Raw genomic sequence first — 23051 nt, 5'->3', positions numbered from 1 at the left:
GTATTGTATCATAGTTAGACACGTGTCTGAACATTGTATATAGGCCTGCTCATGCTATCTATTTGACAGATCGTTATTGTTGTAACTGTTATTTCACATAATCTTCAAAAATAACCATACAAGTTATCCTGTATTCTTCTTCTTCTTCTTCTTCTTCTTGTAAAGTCGTATTTGGTGGCTTCTTCAAGCTATAACTCTACATGATAAAGCGCAAGGGACAAAGGGGATGGAGACAAGTGTTGAGATGGAGTTTGTGAACTAGGGAATATATCTTCGGTATCTTTCGTTGCATTGCTCTTTTGAATTATGTATGCTGTTAGTTCTTTCTTGAGTTGTTGTTCGAAGCCATTGTTCGGACACTTCTTCCCTCGCCTAATATATCTCACGTCGATGAAAATGTCCTTGGATCGATGATGAAACAAACACTGGCAGACTGATTCCAATAACACAAGGTTTGTCATTAACATCATCCTACAGCGTTCTCGCCTATTGTACATCATTGCACGAATCTAGATAAGACACGGGTTCAGATTTTTTGCCTACGCTATATCCGTCTTCAAATTCCCGTGGTGTATGTACAAAAAGGGCAAACAGTTACGTTTTGCTAGCGAGCTCCTTGTAAAACAAATATTACAATTGTCTCCGTAATTCTTGGGTTTCTTGTATCCGAGTTGATGAAGCCCGTGGGGAATGTTCTAAGGGGGAATTAACCAGGACTGGTACTCTAGAGCTATGTTAAACACTTCACAGCGCGGTAGCTCGTTTGCCGAAGAATTACTGCCCCGAGACATTAGGCGAACAATAGTTTACTACCGTAGCGTAGCAACTACAGAGCGGTGGTATATAATTGGCTGTTAGTAGTAGCGCACACCCTCCTCTTTCTTGTAAACCGAGGTGGAAAGAAATACTTTTAATTTGTGCATTTTGTCCCATTAAAGTTATTTTCGTTCATTTTTAAATAATAGAAAAAAATAGTCTAATTCAGTTTTATTCCTTCTGTTAAGGTTTGATATCTTTTTAGTTATGTTTGATTACCAAAACTTGTTTTCTTACAAGTGGAGTATATTTGTTGGAAGGGATCTCTGTACACACTGCGCAGCCATTACACTTGTCCGCTGGTACTGGTATCGGCAAATAACGTGCGAACAGAGTAGCACCAGTGAGTGTACACAAGTTTATGACTATTCAACTGGATACGGGACAGGTAACTTTGGAATAACTCTTCGTTTGGACTTTTTCCAACCTTCTGGTGTTTCGCAACTGTGAAACAAGTTGTGGGTATCATACTTTCACGTGCTTACAAATTCGGGAGTTTTTATAGGACTATTTTATGCAAGAATGATCATTCTATTTGCTTCGTCTATATCCGAAGCAGTGAACAGTTCAATGAAGTTGGTGTGAGCCAACAAACTTTTCGCTCTGTGTCCCGTAGCTGCAGCTGTTCGCTGTCGCGGAACATGTCATGTCATAATATTTGTCATGCATCGCTGTGAAGTTATCGCCAGGTAAATTTAGTCAACTAGTTTTTTTACCTATGAAATCGATGATGCACACCAAAAGTATGCCGGTTAAGGGCTACGAACATCGGAACGCTGGAAAGAGCGCACCCATCAAATCCCACCAAGCCGTGCTCGACGTCGCTCGCTCCCATGCCGCCTTCTCCAGCGCTCCCGCGGGCAAAGACGACTCCGCCTGCATACAGACCCGGCCGCTGCCGCTGAAATCTCACCAGGGCCTTCGTATACTCGCTCGGTCCGACAGCCACTACAACTGCGCTTCGCCCAACAGGGAACAAGTTTTCCTGGATAATTACGCCAGAAGGACCAAACAGATGAATGAACAGGGTTACAAGTCAGTCAACTACAAGCCCTACGAGTTGCTGGGAGGCCCACTGGAACTTGACTCGAAGCAGCTAATTTTGTCTGCTCTGGGGCAGCTTCAAGAAGTGAGTGTTAAAATACTGAAGAAACACACTTCAGTAAATCACATATTTGCATCCTCATCCATACTTATCAACTTTTTCAACAATTATAAGTAGTAGGCCGACAGTGAAATACACTAGGTGTGTTAAAGCTGTGGTGATTTGTTTATATAATTGTTTCATTTTCATAGATTTATTTCCATAGAGTTTTGGAACAGTTTGGTATATCCTTAGTAGTTTCGCTTATGTTATAGTTCAAGTATTCTGTGCGCTTGTGCAAGTGATTGTGAATTCTGTGAACATCGGTGAGCTGCTTATAAGACATCGTTTTGTGCATCACAAGCAATGAAATGCATCAAACAGTCGCCGATGATAGTCATTTAGGTTTCATCGACCCATGTAAGTATTCCTAGTAGTTTCTGTTGAAAAATTAAGGAAATATAGCGCCGCAAAGGCACCCGTTTGTTCAACATGAAGATCTTTTATGGGAGCACGGCGCAGCCGCCACACTGCGTGTGGCGGCTGTCGCAGTTAGTATATCCTGTAATAAATATAGTGACATATACAAATGTAGGTGCATGATGTTCAGTATAGCAGAAATTACATGTAAACAGTGTCTCAGTTGAAAATGAGACAAATACATTCATTTTGCAGCACAATTTCATATACTTTGACCTTTCCCCATACAAGAACTGAAAAAAAAAAACAATACGCATGTACAGCTGTATGTCATGCAATTCCATTACGAAATACATCATGTATGACATTACATGTAGAATATGGACATACAAAAGTGAAGTCTCATCTCTCTTATACCGAGATTAAAAAGTTGTAATTCATACATTTTGTTTAATATTTATATTTTCACACAATTATTCTAAGTCCCTTCTGATGTATTGCATCTACATTGTATAGTAGGATATCCGTTTTTTGTGTTAAAATTATAACATATCTCAACTTTGTATGTGCGATCAACAATGTTTGAACATAGTCCCTACAACAGCTGACATACAAATATACTTCTGTATACATATACTGTATACGCTATAATTTTCGCGTACATAAATTTTCGCGAATTGCCGCTGTCACACATTTTCGCGAGTGGTTAAATTCGCGATTGGGGGACCAGAGAAAATATGAAGTGGCAAAGAAAGTGTGAATTTTCAACTTACTAGCAAATAAGAATGATACTAGTTATACACTGCATGAAAAAAACTTACCAAACTCTGCGAACTAGTAAGTTAGAATTCAACATTTTTGAAGTGGTTAAGTCCATCGCGCTAGATTTCTGACGAGTGGTCCCCTTGCGATAATGGATTGGCTCTCTAACAAAGTTACAGTATTCGTAAGTACGGTAGACGTGGACGTGCGTAAACAAGCTTAGCCAGTATGGTCTGTTCGGTAAGCCGTGACATGGTATACTAAAATTTTAGTACAGAAATGTTCGTATCATCAAGGCAAGGGATTCATTTTGGAAGGTAATATTTTCGCATGTTGTTAATTTCGCGAATAGCTCCCGACTCGCGAAATTCGCGAAAATAAAACCCCCGCGAAATATATAGCGTATACAGTATATGATTTGCTAGTGGTGATACTCCAACTTCAACTTGTCTGAATGTATTTTAGTAACATACACATACATTGTATGCATTATTTCAGATATATTTGGCTGCTGTTGTAAAGTGCGAACATTAGTTCAGGGTTTGTTAAATGCTTCATCTCATCTGTTTCCTCTTTCTCCCTAAGCCCGCTGCCGATGAGCCCCTCAAGCCGTCCGACGAGGATGGGGAAGACAAAGACAAAGATGGGAAGGACAAGGGGGCTGAGGAGGACCCCGACAGACCCAAACCTTACAAGTTTGTCATCCGACGGAACAACAAGAACCACAAGTCCCTCAACAAAGAGGTTTCGACAGGGAGGTATGCCTCACAGAACCAGCAGTGATCAATGTTTATCATGAACAAAATATGAAGAATTTTATCATAAAGCAAGCTAACTCCATTCTTGTTAAGTTGAGATGTTTACAATTAAAACTTTAAAGAAAATGATGAGAAAATAAAGGATATCTTTTATCGTAACTTCAAAATATTCCTTGTCAAAATCACGAGTGAGTTGTCACTGGAAAGGATTTATTCTCTCTATCTTATAATGGACTTAGGTACTTTAGAATGTTTGAAAATGGCGCCATCCCATTTTCCTATGCAACTCTTCATATGTTGCATATTGCTTGGCATAATGAGTGTTTGATACAGTTTGAGATGATGGCAAGAGCTCATCAATATACTGAGCCCACTTATCCTTCACCATGAATTCTGAATTCATCATCGTCACCACTTAAACTAAAACACACTTTATGCTTTTGTTTTAGGCAATATATTGTATTCAATTTTCACATCATAGATTGAAAATAGCTGTGATGTGAATCAGAAAATTCTTTACAGCAAATATTACATGAGTTAAAGTTCAGATGCTGTCCAATAGTCTAAAGTACACTACTACAACAAAATTTGAACTGCACTGCATAGGGATAACAAACAAAATCTATTCACTGAGATACATTTATAGGATATGCAGTGGAGGGTTCATTACAAGCTTATATACATGGTTTAGATTAATGTTTGATATTGAAATTGAAAGTGCATGAGAGGAATTCTGTATATCACATTATCCATTTTTGGTTCTCCCACAATACTAGACAAAATGCCCCAGCTTATATGTTTGGTGTACACAAATGAAATTTCATCCAGTGTTGTACACTGTATATACATGTATGAGCATTGATAGTGTAGATACAATTTCCCATTCTCAAACTTTGTTGCATTTCTTATTGCTGTCTCTCGATCTGTATTTCTTTCTAATCTCTTCCTTCTCCCCATCTCTCTCTCTCTCTCTCTCTCTCTCTCTCTTCTCTCACTGTCTGTCTATTCATCTAATATCTCTATATCTACCATATATATTCTTCCTTGTTCATATTACTGGTATATATGGTCTTCTTCTTTTTTCTCCAGGGTAATGGTCAAACTGGCCAAGTTGGGACATGGTGTCTTTACCATGATACGGGAGCAGGAAGAAACAAGGGTAAGTCAAAAATTTCATTTATGACATGAATACCCGTCCTGCTTTCTCTACCTCGTGATTTCAGCCAATTTATATGGTAGTTTGATGACCAGCTCCTGATAAAGACCATGAGACATTATCCGCAGTCATACTGGCAAAAGATCATGAAGTTTAAGATCGAGAAGTCTTTGTGAAGTGTGCTCATCCAGCCACACTTGGGGCCAAACTTCTCGAAGTTTAAGTTCACAAACTTAGGGTCTCTGGTGTGCATGCACAACAAAGAAGTTGGAAGTGTGTGTCATCTGTCAACTCTGATTTTGACATAGCAATGCACACATGTGCAACCCATTGACCATGCACTTTAGAGGCACTGCCCGCAAACAGTTGGAGGACTGGTCATGTGACAATCTTCATGAAGTTTCAGCTGCGAGCATTCAGACTACCCAGTCATGGGTTGAGGTCTCTTAAATTTCCCTAGTTTGAGTGGGAAGTTTTGCAAGAAGTTTCGCGTGAAGTTTGCGGTTTACACTGGCAAAACTTCAAGATCTTAAAGATTACAATATTAAACTGTGCGATCTTTTGCCAGTGTGACTGTGGCCAGTGTAATGTAGAGTGTAATCCTGTACTTGTCCCTTTTCATCATAACATTTTCAAGGGTCATCCAATAATTACTACTTGACACTGACCTTTAGTACAATTATGAAGGGTGTAAGGGTTTTTATGGTGGCAATCATGTGGTGATTATTTTCTCAAATGGGGCTTCCAGAGGATACAATACATGTATCAATGGTTCAAAGGTAGACATTTCATAGCGTCATTCAATACTAGTAGGCTCATAGGCTGGCAGTTTATGACATCATAATATACCAGAGAGCAGATAGTTCAAATATACTAAAATCTTACCGGGTGCAGATTTTGTTGCATGTTGGGTAAAAAAAAGATCTGCATAGAGGTCGTTCCTTTAAACAAAAGTGAGCTACTTTTCTTTTCTTTTTTTTAGCTGATCAAAGTTTGTTAAATGACCAAATAAGTACAAGTCTATATATTGTGAATTGATAGATAAATTCAATATATATTGTGAATTGGAAGTTCAAGTTCTATAAGTGTATGCATATGACACAATGTGCACGTTTGAGATGTCAAGTGTGGTATGTGAAACTATCAATTCGTGGAACCAATTTGCTCGTTTTGTAGGTGAATGCCGAACACAATGAAAGGCTGCGAAAGGAGCAGCTGAGGAAGACGGAGTGGCAGCCAGCCGTGGTGGAGGTATCCGATGAGGGCGAGACTGATGAGGAGCTAGAGAAAGAAGAAAGTCTCAGGTAAAGGTCACCTGACCCATTCAGACCCAGGAATACTGTCACTACTTTTAACTACTTTGCCCAAATCCTGGATTTATGTTTCATTCAGCAATGCACTTGATGTGCCATGTGAAGAGTTTGTTCGCAAAGACTGATAAGTCCATATTTGCCGATATTTGCGATTAAAGGTCAAGAAAAATAAAGAGAATAATAAGAACATTTTTGCTTCTTTTGACCATAATTTCAAAAATGTACCTTTATATGTAATGACCAATATATCATTAAAAAGGTATTATTTTGTACTGTATGACAGAGACCGTACTTCAAAATCTTTAAAAATGGACTTATCGGTTTTTGCGAACATATTCTTTATATGTAGATCTGAATGATATCAAAAGCTTGTAACCTTAGTATATATTCTCCATTGTACAAACGGAAGTTGACATCACATTTAGATGCAGTATGATTGTGTTTAGCGATAGGGTTATGTTAAAGCTGTTGTTTCTATTCATTGTACCATTGTATATTTCAGTGTATTGTAAAACAGATGGAAGCTATAGCTTAAGGTTTCATTCTCTGTCACTGTGAAGTTAGAAAGAATCACAGGAATTCATTACATTGTTGTGTTATTATGTATATTCAAATGTTTCTTTATTATTTTAGTCAAATGACTATATTCAAATGATTATATTTGTTGGAAAATGGAATAAATGAAATGAAATGAAGAAGACCTGTAATGTTCTAAGCAATACATTCTAACATTTTTATTCTATTTTATTCTGCAGTTTGTACATGACGCAGAGACCAGAGAGCAGAAAGGAGGTGACATTCCAGTTGTAAGTACTGATGTGTGAAATTCAGCAGAATATGATGCGTAATTAAATCCTCATTTGATGAATCCTCAATTCAAATTGATTGAAATTCTGGGCATAAATTCAACAATTGCCCAAACTGTGCACAGCTTCATGGCATTATAGTGTCCAGTGGCCCTTATAGAACCCAAACTACCCTCTTTGAGGATTTATATGTCTGTATCTATGCAGTATATTGTGTAAAAGTCTTTTGAAATGGTAATTCCATCTGTATGAAAATATAATGCTCATTACCAATATTGAGCAATCTTTTCTGCTTTGATTTGTCCTTTGAACTCTCTCAGTCTATCACACTTCTTAATGAAAATGCAGAACTTTGGATTCAGTTAATGATAGAATTCAAAAGTGAGTGGCCTATTTATATGCGTTTAATATGACCAGAGCTGGAATTTTAGACCCTTTAGAGCTTTATATGATGCACGACATGTTTATTCAGTCATGCTTGAATGGAGTGTTTCTTGAAGGGCTTGCTTTGATCTAAAAGGTCTTGAGTATTGTAAAAAAAAAATGTTTGGGGAGTCTGTTTGTTTGTTTGTTTGTTTGTTTGTTTGTTTGTTTGTTGGTTTGTTTTTTTTGAGAGCTGGTTCTCTGATAAATACTAACTACCATTTTGCTGCTCCCCCTTTCCTACAGCGATACCCCATCTACCCAGCCAGAGAGCCAGGAGGATCAGCCATCCTCTGCAGACCACGCCCCACCACCCACTGCCATGACGATGGCTTCTTCCAAGTCCATCCTGAGCATGGCATCCTCCCCAAACAAGAGGAGGAGGAGCAAGAGACTGGTCGAGCCGCCACGCCCTTACACCCCCTGCCACTCCAACATCAACATTGATCCAGAGAGTGATGAATCAGACAAGTAAGATATAATGGTCATAGGCAGTATTATACAGTCAGCAGGCTCAATGTATGATATGTATTGATGGTTCTGTTAGATACAGATATTGTATTGTACAGTGGTATATACTGCATTCTAACATACTGAGAATGATGATAGAAAAACAATTAATGTAATGATAAGTTTCATTTGAAGAAAAGAAAGAAAAAGCAAGGAAAATGAGAGATACCAAAGAAACATGGATACTAAATTACATGTAGGCCTAACTAAAGCAGAAAAATCTGCTCATGATATATATCAGTATATCAGTATGAAGATGAATATAAAGTGCAAGCTCTCTAAGACATATTATACATGATTGTCATCAACCAAGCAATTTTTTTCTGCAAAAAAAAAAGAAAAGAAAAAAATGCTGTAAACTTACATTTCCATTTTATGACTAGTGATCATTCAGAATCTTTTGATTGCATAAAGGTCCAGCACAGAATTTGGGATCCTTACATGTATACGATTGCCCTGTTTGTGCTTAAGATAGTCTCCTCTTGTTGTTTCTTGTCTTACAGGAGAGCTATCTTCCGCCAGATGTGTGCAGTTAATTGGATCCTGGAAGCCATGACGATAGAGCCTCCAGCAGCCATGGAACCAATTAGCAAATGCTGGAACATCAAGTATAGGTGTGTTGGTGTCCTCTTTTTTCCACCGGATTTTTTGCTTCCTGGATTGTGTGATGTGTTGCATTCTTTTAATCATGATTGGCAGTGCTGCTAGACGTCTTTTCACCTTTAAAAATGTAGGAGAACAATGACAAGAAATATCAATTATATCAGATATGGTGGGAAAATGTTGGGAACAATAACATCTGCTTGATACTATTAAAGCTGTTATTTTCACAAACATATATTTTCACAAATGAGGAGGTCACAGACATTTTTGTGCAGTGGCAGATGCGGGGGGGGGGGGGGGGGCTCATCATGTTTGCATACAGTTGTAGCATGTTATAGTACAATTGAAGCAAGGCCAGGCAACAATTTTTTTTTATTTCAAAGCAGTAGACTAAGACTCTGTACCTATGCAAATATAACAATACCCTTCATGAGTTTGGTGCATTGTGTTTACAACAACAAACCATTTGCCTAGCAACCCTGCAGAATTTGAGGAAAGACAAAGAAATGTGTACCCAAGTCCCAGAATTGTACAAGTTGTCAGTATGTGACCATATTATCACCTTCACTTGTTACTGCATGTCAGATCTCTGGAGCAGAAGACGTTTTGCAAGACAACTGTGCAGAAGTTGAGGAAAGACAAAAACCTCGATACAAGGTGGAATGCCTTCATCACAGGGGAGGGTGCTGGCCACCTGGTAAGTCATTTTAACTCTGTTGCTATGGAAACTAAGACTAAAGGCAGACATGCATGAGCAGCACTAATAACTTTAGATATAACTTTCACTGCTAACAAGGCCAATAAAGATTGTTGAATTCATATTATTGCATGAGAAAATGTGACCTCTTTGAAGTAACTTGGGATACGATATTATGATAGAATTTAGCACTGATGTGTTGATGTGTAAATAGAAAGAGTAAATGTCTGAATGAAAGAAATTGAGAAAATAGAAACCTGGTTCGGAACTTCGATGTCAATAGGTCATTTCTGTATAATGTTACAAGTCATGAATATTTCTTTTCCTACCGCCTAGTAATGAATCATTGCATTCACCTGCTCACTCCAATTAAGTCCAATAGGCAGCAATTCATGTAGTAGTTGCCAGGTAGCTTCTGGCAAGCTTTATGGTGGTCAAGAGCTATTTTATTGGAAAAAAAAATGCATAAATTTTCAATTCATTACCAAGAGGGTCTATCACAACTGCTGCTGCTGATTTAGTTTAAGCAATCCAAAAATGATTGGACTGCAATCATTTGCTAATCATTCATACCATCAGAGTATGCTTTAATTACCGTGGTACAAAATCACTTCTTTTGTTTACAATTCTACCATGCCAGTGATATGATACTTGTTGGCTTAACAATCATGCTAGGCACAAATGCATGCCAATTAAATCATATACTTTGATATCTTTTTTCTTTGCAATCATCTGTGTTAACCAGGGGAAGAGGGGAAGTGAACAAGTATGACTACAATTTATCTGTTTGATTGTTTTACTCTCAGAATATAATCAGTCATTATCAAACATTAAACCATTGTTCACTTGAGTTTTTGCACAGTTATGATAATCATGCTATAATCAATTGAATCCAAAGTGCATACATTTCTTTATCGTGCAAACACAACATGCTTCCATACATGTATGTTTGTTGTGCAGCAATGATATTGTAACATGTAGCATCTTTATATGCTTGCTTATCTTAAGCAGTAAGAAAATCATTCCCATCCTTTAAATTCCTCATTTCCAAATGTTACATCTTTAGCTTTTGTATTCATACTGATTGAAAAAAAAGGGAAAAAATATTTTAGGTAAATACCTGGACTCTGTTATGGAAACGTATTACACGTGCACATGCATGCAAACATCGTTTTGCACAATCTAATATCAGAGAAATACCATGCACATTAGCCTATCTTGATTGTGCATTTTGTACAATACAGATATATTTCATTTCATAACCATATACTGTAACAGGATCAAATGCATAATGGTACTACATACAGCAAGCAACAAATTTGCTTGCATTTATTTCTGGGCTGAAATTAGTGTTGTGCAGCCCGCAGTGAGTTTGTGCCTCAGTTGATGCACTAGTTCATTCTTTCACTACTTAATTTGTAAGCACACATTGAAATTTACCCAATCAGATAAAGGGAACATAAATTTGTGGTACCTCATTCACACATTCAGACCCAAGAGATCAGAATAGCTGAATAGATATCTTTTTACTAAACCCCAAGAACACCTGTGATGTTACATTACAAGATCAATTCTAGCTCAGAAGCTCTGTGATAATGAAATTGTCACAGCAAAAGAGCAATGTAACACCAGGAGGGCATTATTATGTACTTATATACATAATTATGTACCCACCTGGTAATCATCTTATATCCCACAAATTTGTGTGACATTTGTGTATTATTTTTATAATGACTAATATAGTAATGATAACCACGGTGTACATGTATCCTTTGATATAGTATTGTGATACAACAGTAATCAAAGTGAACTAATTCTACCTTTCACAACAAATAAATTGTAGTTGCATGATATGTGATTCAAAATGTACCATTGCATCACTTTTTCCCATCATATTATCTTGTGTATATGGCATATCATATCCAATGGTATTCTTTGTTTACATCATTTATTAGCCCTTGGGTTGTTAATTCATGATCCTGACTTATTATTCCCTTGATATATAGGCTGGTTTGCCCAGTTTGTTCCAGGTAACACATTTCATCCAATATTTAGAGTGCAGTGAGAATGTGTACTAACAACCATGCACAGTGTGCAAAATGCACCGAAGTGTTTAATATTGTCTTTTTTATAACTTTGCATTAGATGTTCATGCCATTTTCTAATGAAAAAAAAAATACTTCTTTTATTTCACCACTGTAATGGCCATGTGAGGATTACAGCATTGTTTGTTTTAATTGATAGTTAGTAGTAATTCATAGTAGTATAGTGTAAATATAGTCGCAGCAACACCACCACCGCCAGCAGCAATAGTAGTAGCAGTAGCACTGGGAGTACAACTTATAGGGTAACATCAGCCACATCAGTGGTAGTATAGTAGAAGTAATTATACTAATAGAGTATAGTAGTAGTAATAACAGTGATTTCAAAAATGTTGATAATGATTCTAATGATAATAGAAAATGTATGCCATTAAGACTGATGATTTTAATTCTGATTGTACAGTAATTATGATCATAAAATTGGAATTGCTTTGGGTCTTTTAATAAGAACCACAAGGACATGTATTCAATCTATTGTTGAAGGATATTCTCAAGAGCCCTCCTACAGAGTAATCAATTATTATCATTCATTTTAGTTTTCATCTTACCTTACAGTGTACTTAGGTACGTCATGTATTAGATATAGGAATAAATATGTTATATACAGTGTTTGATAACAAATAAGCATACAATATTTATGCATGACATTCCTCCTAATAACATTCTTTTGACAGAGACAAACAAAATTAGTGGATGTTAATGTAGATATTGACAAACTATGCATGATCATTGCAATCCTCCTTACAATTTATTCTTTACACCTGTGATGGATCATATTTTGTAATGACATACATGTACGTTATAAATCATTGACACTTGGTTTACATTACAGTGTAGCTGTAATCAACACTGTGACACTGGAATCATGGAAGATATATGTCCATGCTCATTATGTATGCATAATTTGCATTTGGTGTTGTCAGGGGCAACATTGTTACCTTACACACTTGTAGTGTGATTGTGTGATATGGCAGTGCTACACTGTGGTAGGGGCGTTCTTGTCACACATCAGGAACAGGATAATTTGAAAAAGCCTCGTCATGGGGAGAATAATTTCAACCTTTACACATTTTGATTTTTCAGAGTCTACCTCTCATAGACAGCAGAGACAATCTTCATGTTATCAGTCTTTTTCTAAAGCTGATAAGACAGTGTTTTACTGGAAAATAGGTCCAACTCAATGATATTAAAAGCAATAATAATAATTCTGAGAGCTAACTAATAATTAATATTTGTTGTCTCTTTGCATCGATCAGCTTACTTTAGAGAAATTAAAAATCTTCATAAAAAAAAGAAGCTTCAAGGAAATCAAGCTGTACTTGAGGCTGGAAGCATGATTTCTAAATGTTCATCGAGGATGGTAAAAGTTGAACATGTTTTTTTGCTGTAGTGAGTTTTTTAAGTACAGTGTCATGTTAACACCTGTGATGTTAGATTGATTGACATAGCACTCTTCATTTTCAGTGTGTTTCAGTTTCACCATGTGCATTTTATTGACCTGTGGAATTAACTGTAAAACTTCTTTTTCAAAACACATTGAGAGTTGTGAATAGTTGGAGTGATGTTGAGATATGGCATTTGCTAGAAATCGTTGGATATTTAGTGTATCATGCACATTGTGTTCGTGTTATTTTAACCATTTTCCCTAAAGACATGATATTGATATAACTCTTCTTATGAAACACAATGTTAGTGATGTTATAACATGAAAATGAGTGTGATATTATTAAGTCTGTTTACTTGCCATTTTGAATTCCCGAAATAATCTTTTGCTACACCAAAAATGATAAATATACCAAGTAATTTCCACATTTGTTGTGCTTGGAATTGAAGGTGCAAGCTAAGATCCTTGAGATGGTGCTTAAGTCCTTAGCTCAGAAGGACAATCTGTTCAAAAATCATGAATTTTTCACAGTTTTGATTAATTTCAAGTTATACATCATACAAATGGGACCTCTACAACTTTTCATGATGTTACAGCAGTAGAATAGTATCAAGAAAATGTATAAAAATTTCACAAATATGAATTTTTCTCTCACACATCTTGCGGTATTGACATACAGTACACTAGTTTATCCTCCATCCACAATGTCGTTCTTCTCACAGAAATCACGAGCAAACACCAGAGGGTTCCTGGCCACCCAGAACTCCAGCTTCAGTCGGACGGTTCGGCGTCTCTCAGCCAGCAGCTTCAACCGGCCCATGTCCGTCATGGGCCATAGCTCCGTCGAGCCCCCAGCCTCACCCAAGAATGATGACACCACCAGCTCCTTCTTGGAAGCAGGAGCTGACAAGGGTTAGTGGCAGACTTTTTGTGGGACAAAAGTGACTGAAATTTTTCTGATGGCAAATTCCTATCACTATGAATAAAAGACTGTTCTCCAGGGTCATCTGCTAGAAGAATTGCACTATTGTAAAAGTTGCTAGCACCAGGCTAGCACAACCATTCTTTATTTTCTATCATATAGAAAAGTCGGTCATCATATTTAGTGTTATTCTTCAATTTAGTTTGTTTTATCAATTTCCAAGCAAAAAATTTGTCAAACCTAGAATTTAAAATGTCCCCCTGATAGTATAGAACAAAAACAAAAGAAGGAAATATTTGATGCTTTAAGAAAAAAAAATATGCCATGGAAAGGAAATGTATTCTTGCTATAATCATTGAGTCATCTCTATTTTCTTACTTGTACTTTTTATTCATATCTTTTATTCAGTTGGAGATCTTCCAGACAGTGTTTCTCTTTTAGGCAGACAAGAAGAACATGATACTCCAAAACACAGGTGAGTGAAAGTTATGCCATATCTTTGGCACTTCATACTACACCACTTGTGTAATACTTTGTGGTTCTAATTGCTAGGAGACCTCGCAATATTCAGCTTCACTTCAGTGGCAAATACAACATTTTTCTAGCAAAACCAATGATTTGGATCTGTAACACAATGAAATATTTTGATTTTTTGTTAAATTTTCTAATCTTGTATCATGGATCATTGAATATGTTCGTAGCAGAATGCGATAAAGCATCTGAATGAATGTTACAGATATAAGGCTCAGTTTATGCTACATATGTTTGAAATTATGTGCCCATGTCAAATCATAAAAGAGATGATATGTTTTGGTCACTGTTAGGCATTCAAGTGTTTATTTTCTCACATGTGCTCTTACTATATCAACAAATATCGAAGATAGGTCCATCTACAATGTGCATCCTATTTTATATTAACAGATGAAACTGAAGGAGCAACTTATGTGGGTGTATTGTATCATTTATGAGGTAGATCAGTCATATATTTCATATCTCTTTGTGCCTCTGCCCAACACAGATCTCCTTCAGTACTAAGTGACCGTTCTGGGACTCCCTCAACAAAGCAGAGCGAGGCTGTTGGAAACAAGTTATCGGTGAGTTTTGGTACTTGACTCTTAGCGATGATCAGAGTTTGTTAAATTTCTTCTGCCACCAGTGTCACAGCCTCCCCTTCCTTTCTCATTTCATTCTTGATTCTCTTTCTCTCCCTATCCCTCTATCTATCTATCTATCTGTATATCTATCTATCTATCTATCTGTCTATCTATCTATCTATCTATCTATCTATCTATCTATCTATCTATCCATCTATCTATCTATCTATCTATCTATTTATCTTTCTATGTATATATCTCTCTCTATTTGTATCTGCCTTTGTTCTCTTCAATATTTGTTGTTCTATGCACCATCCCCCCCCCCAAAAAAAAAAGTAAATAAATAAAAAAATCACAAGAAAAAATGCAGAGAAATGATAGCAGTGTTGTCAATTGAAGTGTTTGCCTGCCATGCAAGAATTCCATCCAATTATGACTACGATTGTATGTTTACCACCAACAAGATGTGGCTCAAAGTTTCACAGCTTTGCGATTTGTCATTTTATGTACATCACCTTTCGCAAAATTTAACTGTAAATGAGAAGTGTAATTTTATACTCCTTTTTTCTCAATTTACATATGAGAATGAGTTGTTTTCATTCTGTGTTTCCATAGAAACAAGATCTGGAGGAGAAAGACAAGCAGCAGAGGCCAAGAGAGAAACAAGTGAGCACATGGGTGGCATCCACCAATAGAAAACTCCACAGGACCAAAAGGTGAGAGCTTGTCTCTTCAGTATGATTAGACCTTCATTTCTCTTCTTTTCTCTTTATTCGTTCTTTCTGTTGGTGGATACAAAAATCACCCCCACCATGATCCATGAAGGCCATCTTTTGTGTCTTCTTGATTGCAGTAAATTCTTTCCCTTTCTATATGTACATATTTTGATACAAGCTTGGACTTTGCCGAAATTACTAACTGGCATTGGTACAATGTATATCATTTAATTGACCAAGCCCAACATAAGACTTGCTGTACCTATAAGCACTGAAGTCTGATCAAAGTCTGTCATTCCAACTTTGTTAAGCACTTCATTTCTTTTTTCTATTTTTTTTTTTTGGTTGTTGACTAATGTTGCTACAGACTTTGGATCATTGATAAACTTTCTTGCATTGGTTCTGGTATCATGCATCAGTAATCCTAGCTCAATGGTATAACCAGGAAGTGGTTTTAAAGGGGTTACATGGGGTTTTCCCCAGTGAGGACTACAAAGTTCTTTAATAAGGGGTCCATTGTTCAGGTGCATTCAAACATGATGAGTCTATTACCAGACACCTGCACTGATTTAAGAGTCAGGGGGGCAGGCAATTGTGTGTCAAATAATGGCAGGCAATGAGTATTAAAGTTTGTATACTCTTATATTTCTTCTTCACTCTGAAGAATTTCTTCCTCCTTGTTCTGTCATTGAGTGAATCGAAACCATCTAAGTCACTTCATTATTATTTCTTTTCAAAGTGGTTGCATTTGTAAGGTTTCTTAGCCTTGTTTCATTCTAATGCTAATTTGTTGTTATGCACTGAAAACAACTGCAGCAATCAATGTATGTCAATTTTCCCTGTGTCTGCTCTCATGCAAAGTTGTGTCCATTTATGCCTCTCTTGTGTGTATATGTGTGCAGACTTAATGTGTGTATACTTTGTTTGGCTTCCTGTTAGTTTGTTATGTGTGTATGTTCATGCATAATCTACGACCAATTTCTTGGCCGTACTTTAGGATTCTGGAGGCTTTTGTTCAGACACTAACAAAGTCTAGTAGCAGTGCTATTGATCAATTATGCATTTATGTGTGTTTGTGCATTTACATGTTTATGCACACAAGTAATCTCTCAGTCTGTGTGCATGTGTTTTACTTGATGATTCATGGATAGAAGAACAAAACCTACAGAGACACGTACATGTCATATCGTCATCATTTTTCTTGTGTTTTCTGGGCATATATTTTTTGTTTAATCAGCTTGTTTGTTCTGTGCACATATGCTACTGCTTACCAAGTGATTCGTATAGGCCCTAATAGAAGAACAAATCCCACATGTACATAAAAGATATTTTCATTATTTTCATGGGCAGTATTTGTTTGAATAACTTTACATGGAGTGACAATACTGCTAACAACGTTATGATTTTGATCTTCTTTACATTAGTCATGTGATGGAACTATGACCAATCACTGACCAGTATTTATGTAGACTATCTAATAATGAGCATTATAACAGACTAATCACTCTTAACCCCTTCTCTCCCATCATCATCCATCTCCCAGCGCACCCACCAGGAGCCAAGAATTCAAGCCAATCTTTCCAAGCCGCAAGCACGCCTACCTGTCGGCTGAACTCAGGACCCAGTTTGCTGACGTCACAGAGGATCAGGCGCTAAATCTACATGACAAGCTGGAAGCCATGGAAAAGTAAGTCACCACTGCATTTCAAAGGACTAAAGATTAATTATCAAAACACATAATTGATGTAAGAGACTGAGTACACAATAGGGAGAAATCTAACCATGAATCTTGAACAACTAGGTAAATGAAAGTCTGATATTTAAAAAATATGTAATTATATTCTTCACAAGTGCATGCATATGCCAGTCATTACCCCCCCCCCCCACCCCCCACTATAGAATTTGTGAGAAAAACTGTTCAACTTACACACTAACGATGCGGTCATTTGCAATTGAGAAATCTTGGCTTTCTTGATTAGCCTAGAACATGTCTTCTACAACTCAATGCATTCTTTATTACCATAACACTCTTTATGTTACTTTAATTCCCTGTCCTTAGGTATATGTGTGAAATTTGTGCACATTTGACTCATTGGTGCAGGAAGGGTAAAGGGTGTGTACAGTTCTGGGGGGTGTTTCATCAATATAGTCAGCGCTGACAAGTTGTCAGCGCTGACTATTTCAGTAAAATCCTCGGTTTTGATTGGCTGAGACGCTCTTGTCACTGACTGTTACTATGGTGATTGTCAGCGCTGACAACTTTTCAGCGCTGACAACTTTCGTGAAATGGTGCCCTGGTCGAGGTGAGGATTTAGCTTTTAACATTTTGCGAGATATTAAGAAACCACTCTGTGAGATGTCAAAGAACATGCAATTCTAAGGGGTATCAAAAGTTTATTTGATGAAAATTAGTTTTGAAATGGCTGAGATATCCAAAAACAAGGTGAAACAAAGAGATCCTAATAAAAGGCGTGGCCTGTCGCCTTTTATTATTATCATCACTTTTTTGGATATCTCAGCCATTTGAAAACCAATTTTCATCCAATAAACGTTGAATTCTTCTTAAAATTACATGCTCTTTTATATTTCATAAGAGGTTTCTCATTATCTCACTTAGGAATGTTCAAAACATGAATCCCCACCTCACCCAGTACTGTACAGTCCCTTTAAGCATCTGTATACACCACGGTGTACTTGCGAGGGTGTTAGCTATATAATGTGAACAAAGCAAGGTGTTTTAAGTTTGATTTTGTACAATATAGATGTTTAAAGACTGAACAAAGCAACAACAAAAGAGCGATGTCTGTTGATGTTTGTAAACTGGACAAACTTAAACTTTGTGTTATGTTGAAGAATGGGAATTATGAAATGGTTCTTGTATATTTCCGTCATGCAGGAAGAGGTTGAGTCGGAGCGAGAGCAAGTTCCAAGCCATCCGGACCAACATGCACATCGGCTCCCAGCTGATGCTCCTCAAGGATGCGGGCCAAGACAAGGAGGAGCTCCTCGCTGAGGAGAACAAGAGGAAGAAGAAGCTGGAGGATGAGAGCAAATGGTAGGCACACACCAATCCTGTCATCTTTAACCCTTCGTGTGCCTGTGTGCTTAGCCTAACGTGCCAGGATTTTTCATCAGCTTTTCGTCATCCATCCCTACTTTGACCCAATTGTAGATTAGAAAGACCGCTCGTATGTATTAATGTGCCACCGTACAATCCCACAGGAAGGCCATGGTGACAGAATAGGGATTAGGGGGATTTGTTAATCTCTACTCATGAACAAATTAGTTTCCCAACCTTTGTGCCAAATGGTAAAGAAAGCCCTCCAGTGTGTTTGCCAGTTAGCGGACAATGCAGAACAATTGTTAAGCAATTTGATAGTAATTTTACGTGAAAATTCACACACATTTGTTTCAGCTGACTTTATTGACTGGAATAAAGTTGCACAAACTTAACTTTCTTTTGTCTGATCTCAATGAAAATTCTTATGCTCTCCTTTGTTTCATTTCACTTTATCCATCAAAGTCAGTTTTAATGTGGTGTTCCACTGTAAGAGATCACACATATTCAGTTTGATTCCAATTTTATTTCCAGTATCACATTATTTATTTCAAATACAATATTTACAAAAACTCAATCCAATACAAAATGTATAACACACATTTGAAAGTGGAATGAGAAAAATAAAACAAATCATTGAATCATAAGAAAAGCTTGAAACGTGTAAGCTAAAAGAGGGCAGAATACTTTCTGCCATAATAATTTCTAGATAGTCTAGTCCGTTACAAATCTAGTCCGTTACAACCCTGTACTCTGTTGAATATGTGTCAGAGACAGGTTACTTCAGTTTCCTTTTCCAGAGGAGGATAAAGGAGGTTGAATGTTTCATTTCTTTTATGGGCACAAAGGTACCAGGAGCTGGTCCGCAACCTACCGCCGGACATCAACGATGACCTGGCCTGCTCAGCCATCTTGACTAAGCTCCAGAGTCTCGGCAAGATCGAGAGCCGGAAGGCCACGCCACAGAAATTCCTCAACGTCCTGTCTGGCCTGAGGCACTGGGAGCTCTGTTCCCCTGACATCAGTGCAGCGATTGAGGTGAGAGGGAGATTGTGATGGCTCTTTGCGGGGTGGATCCAGGAATTCCGTAAAGGGGGGATGTGGGGTGCAACGCACTTCCGGGTTTAGTCAGCTGACAAGCAAAAAACAAATGGGGGGAATTGAACAGGTATTTTCTCGTGCCACTTCCAGGTTTCATCAGCTGACAAGCAAAAAAAAAAAAAAAAAAAATGGGCTTAAGTGCAGTACAATCAGCTGTCAAGAATGGTTTCTTTAAAAAAACAACGAACAAAAATTAAAGGGAGGTGCACGCGCCCCTTTCAATTTTTCTTTTTATTTCTTAAAAAAAAGGAGAAAACAAAATTAAAGGGGGTGCGCACCCATTGTGCCCCCTCCTGGATCCGCCACTGATATAAAAATGATATACCAGCCCAGTCCCCCCCCCCCCCCTTCCTCTATCCCCACTTTGGGGGTCGAGGGACCACAGGTATGTTCCTTAAATCTGTGGTAAGGGCTCAAGAACTGTAATAGAGGAAGTCTTTGACTTTTCTTCTGGTGATTTATAAATATTAAAGAGGGTCTTTTATTTTCTCTCTCTCTGTTTTTTCTCTTTAGACTAAGGGGGGGGGGGGGGGGGATACGAGACCAAGTATACCAGACACCTAAACACCAAACAAAGAGCTTGAGAATGCTTTGTAGTTTGCTTATAGTTTGAGCTGAAATTCAAGACATACAATTTCATGGAAGAGGCGGTCTAGACAAAAACATACAAAAAAAAAATCTCCTGCTTGTAATAAATTCAAAGGCTTGAGGGTTGTATCTTGTTGAGGATGTATTTCAGAATTCAGACATTGTCTATTTCATTGAAATTATAGGCCTAGTGTAATGCACTAACAATACTGTTGTAAGTTCAGACATCAGAGGATAATATGCCCACTCTAAATATTTCATCTTGTCTTCGTTCTCCATGACAGTTTGTGCGGGAGAAAGTGGTGGGGATGTCGGTGGAGGAGTTTGAGGCTTGGTATCATGCCGAGATGCCCAACGTCTTGAGATCAAAGAGTGCTCCGCCAGCCACCATGTGATCCTCCTCAAATTGGCAAAGTGGGCTATACCAACCATACTTGCCACCAGATAGTGCCCGTTTCTGGACCCTGCACCTTAGTTCTTTCTCAATCACCTTGCAAGATATCAAGATGTGGACCAAATATGTGGCTTCAAGGTTATCCAGGGTTTCTTTTTCATGACAGCTATAGCATCAAATGGTTTCTGGAGGACCAACCTGTGGTGTGATTGGTAGAGAAAGATATTCAGTGCTTCTTGCTTGCTTCTTGAAAGCATGTGGGTGTTCATATATATTTCATAAATGAGCTTCAAAAAGGGGTTTAAATCCATGCATGAGATATCTTGAAAACATTATGTGCACTCAGACAGTGCTGAGAAGATTAGTAAACTTGAATTCAGAGACACATTATACAGTGGAGTATCACCACCGCAATGATTATTTAATGAACATAATTATATTTTTTATTAATATCAAACTAATTTGATATACATTTATTCAAATATGTATGTCGCCTTGATGGCAATATATGCCTTACATTGCTTCAGTACTGAATATGTTTGTCTCTAACACATGGACAACTTTACACATATATCTCATGGCAGATAATGATAGATGTTATGTAAACTAAGAAAAAACAAATCATTGTGGAACATGACATTATATCTGTCATACTTTAATCCAACTTACCATGTACTTCCAGTCATGCTACTGTCTGGATGCAGTTAAAGTGAAGTTTTCAATGTTCATGAGTAATTGGTTACAGCTTAGAAAAGAACTCTTTAAGGCAAATAAAGAAACTTAACCAAGAATACTTTCATTCAGGCAATTTCAGTTTAGTTTGCCTACATGCAAGACAACTTGTCTTTACTATCATAGTTTGGTTTTTATAAACGTGAGCTTTCATAGCTATGCAATGAGCAGATTGGTTCTTACTGAGGGGATAGTTAAAATGTACAAGCATTTCGTTTGTATTTTCTTTATAGAAAAAAAATGCATGACATTTGAAAGCAGTGATATCTATGTCACTGAACAATCATTTGGTGACAAAGGTGCAAACAGTGTGTGAAACCGAGTATTTAGATCCTGTTGGATTTCAGCCCAATCATTTTTTAGGTACTAATGTACCAATGGTACATCATACACAGATCAGGTGAGTAATATTGGGCAGATAATGAATGTTGGACATATTTACAGCATGCAGGATGTTGACCAAGTACAGTATTCATCGCATAATCGGGACAGGTTGGGAGTAGCAAACACGGCCCCTTTAAGCGAGGTGCCCGATTTCGCGATGAGTACTCACCATACACTAACGGCATACGACATGTACATGTAGTGCACACACACACACACACACACACACATATGCATACTGACGTACTGTACATGTACATGAATACACAACACGCTACCCCTCGTTGCGACCCCCCAGCTCTCCCTGCATTCTCGCAATGATGTAGAGTAATCGCAACCGGGTTCGATTCTTCTGTCAAACACGCGTGTACACGTAATCAATGTCAGCTCATAGTCTAGATTCATAAAACGTTACGTATTCGCACATACATTGAACCCTTCTCATCTTTCACGCTCTCCCTCCCACTCTCTCCCCCATTTCACTGAATACGTAACTGTTCATAGCCCTCATTTCAATCCCGTAACTTTTGCCCAGTCACAAATGAGGAAGATTGTGACGTACACACAGATCACAGTGTACAGCTGTATTGAAAGTTGAAACCAAAGACAGTAGATAACAAGATCCGAAGGCGCGCGATAACAATGGACTTTGCCCTCAGAGTGTATGACTGAGATTAAACAACGCACACAGCCTGGGCTGTATGAGCGAGGCATGTTTTTTATTGGATGTGAGTCGAGTAGGAATTGCAAGCGAGCACATGGCTTTGCTTATGTAGGGGAGAAGAATGTTCGCGAAGGCATGTGCTTTGCAATGGCATGGATACTTATACACGGCGCTTTCGTGGCTGTGCATGTACATGTACTGGATGGACGGAGGTCAAAACACACCAATCCGAAGCTTGCTTTGTAAGTTTGTTGTAAACGACAACTGATACGGAATCTTTGAAATATTGTTGTGGTATTTTGGTAGATTTTTTTTGTGTAAAATATTAACAAAATCAAAGATTGCTTGAAGAAAAATTGTCCCGTTTATCAGAGGTCCCCGCCCGATTATCCAGTGAAAATAATGTGCGTTGGAAATGTTTCTGGGAAGCGTATATCATTTAAGCGAGGATCCCGATTATCAGATGCCCGATTATGCGATGAATACTGTACTAAGAAACAAGTAGAATAATAATAATAATAATAATAATAATAATAATTGCATTTATATGGCGCTTCATACTGA

The 23051-nt window shown here is 37.6% G+C and overlaps 1 protein-coding gene across 1 annotated transcript; it reads left to right on the top strand.

Annotated features, from left to right (window-relative positions):
• Positions 1-1543: 1543 nt before the first annotated feature.
• Positions 1544-20966, top strand: LOC139744305 (coiled-coil domain-containing protein 60-like). Its single transcript, XM_071654753.1, has 17 exons — positions 1544-1951; positions 3668-3840; positions 4930-4999; positions 6173-6300; positions 7065-7115; positions 7785-8009; positions 8552-8662; positions 9237-9348; positions 11355-11378; positions 13557-13746; positions 14165-14231; positions 14775-14850; positions 15466-15566; positions 17110-17253; positions 18463-18621; positions 19473-19662; positions 20598-20966. The coding sequence occupies exons 1-17, from the start codon at positions 1544-1546 to the stop codon at positions 20706-20708; spliced, it is 2340 nt and encodes a 779-aa protein (XP_071510854.1). The 3' UTR covers positions 20709-20966.
• Positions 20967-23051: the final 2085 nt, after the last annotated feature.

Source organism: Diadema antillarum, unplaced genomic scaffold (assembly GCF_040938485.1).
Source record: "Diadema antillarum isolate AM-2024a unplaced genomic scaffold, OU_Dant_1.0 seq00001157_RagTag, whole genome shotgun sequence".
Classification (NCBI taxonomy): Eukaryota; Metazoa; Echinodermata; class Echinoidea; order Diadematoida; family Diadematidae; genus Diadema; species Diadema antillarum.
This window is presented reverse-complemented; position numbering and strand designations above follow the sequence as displayed.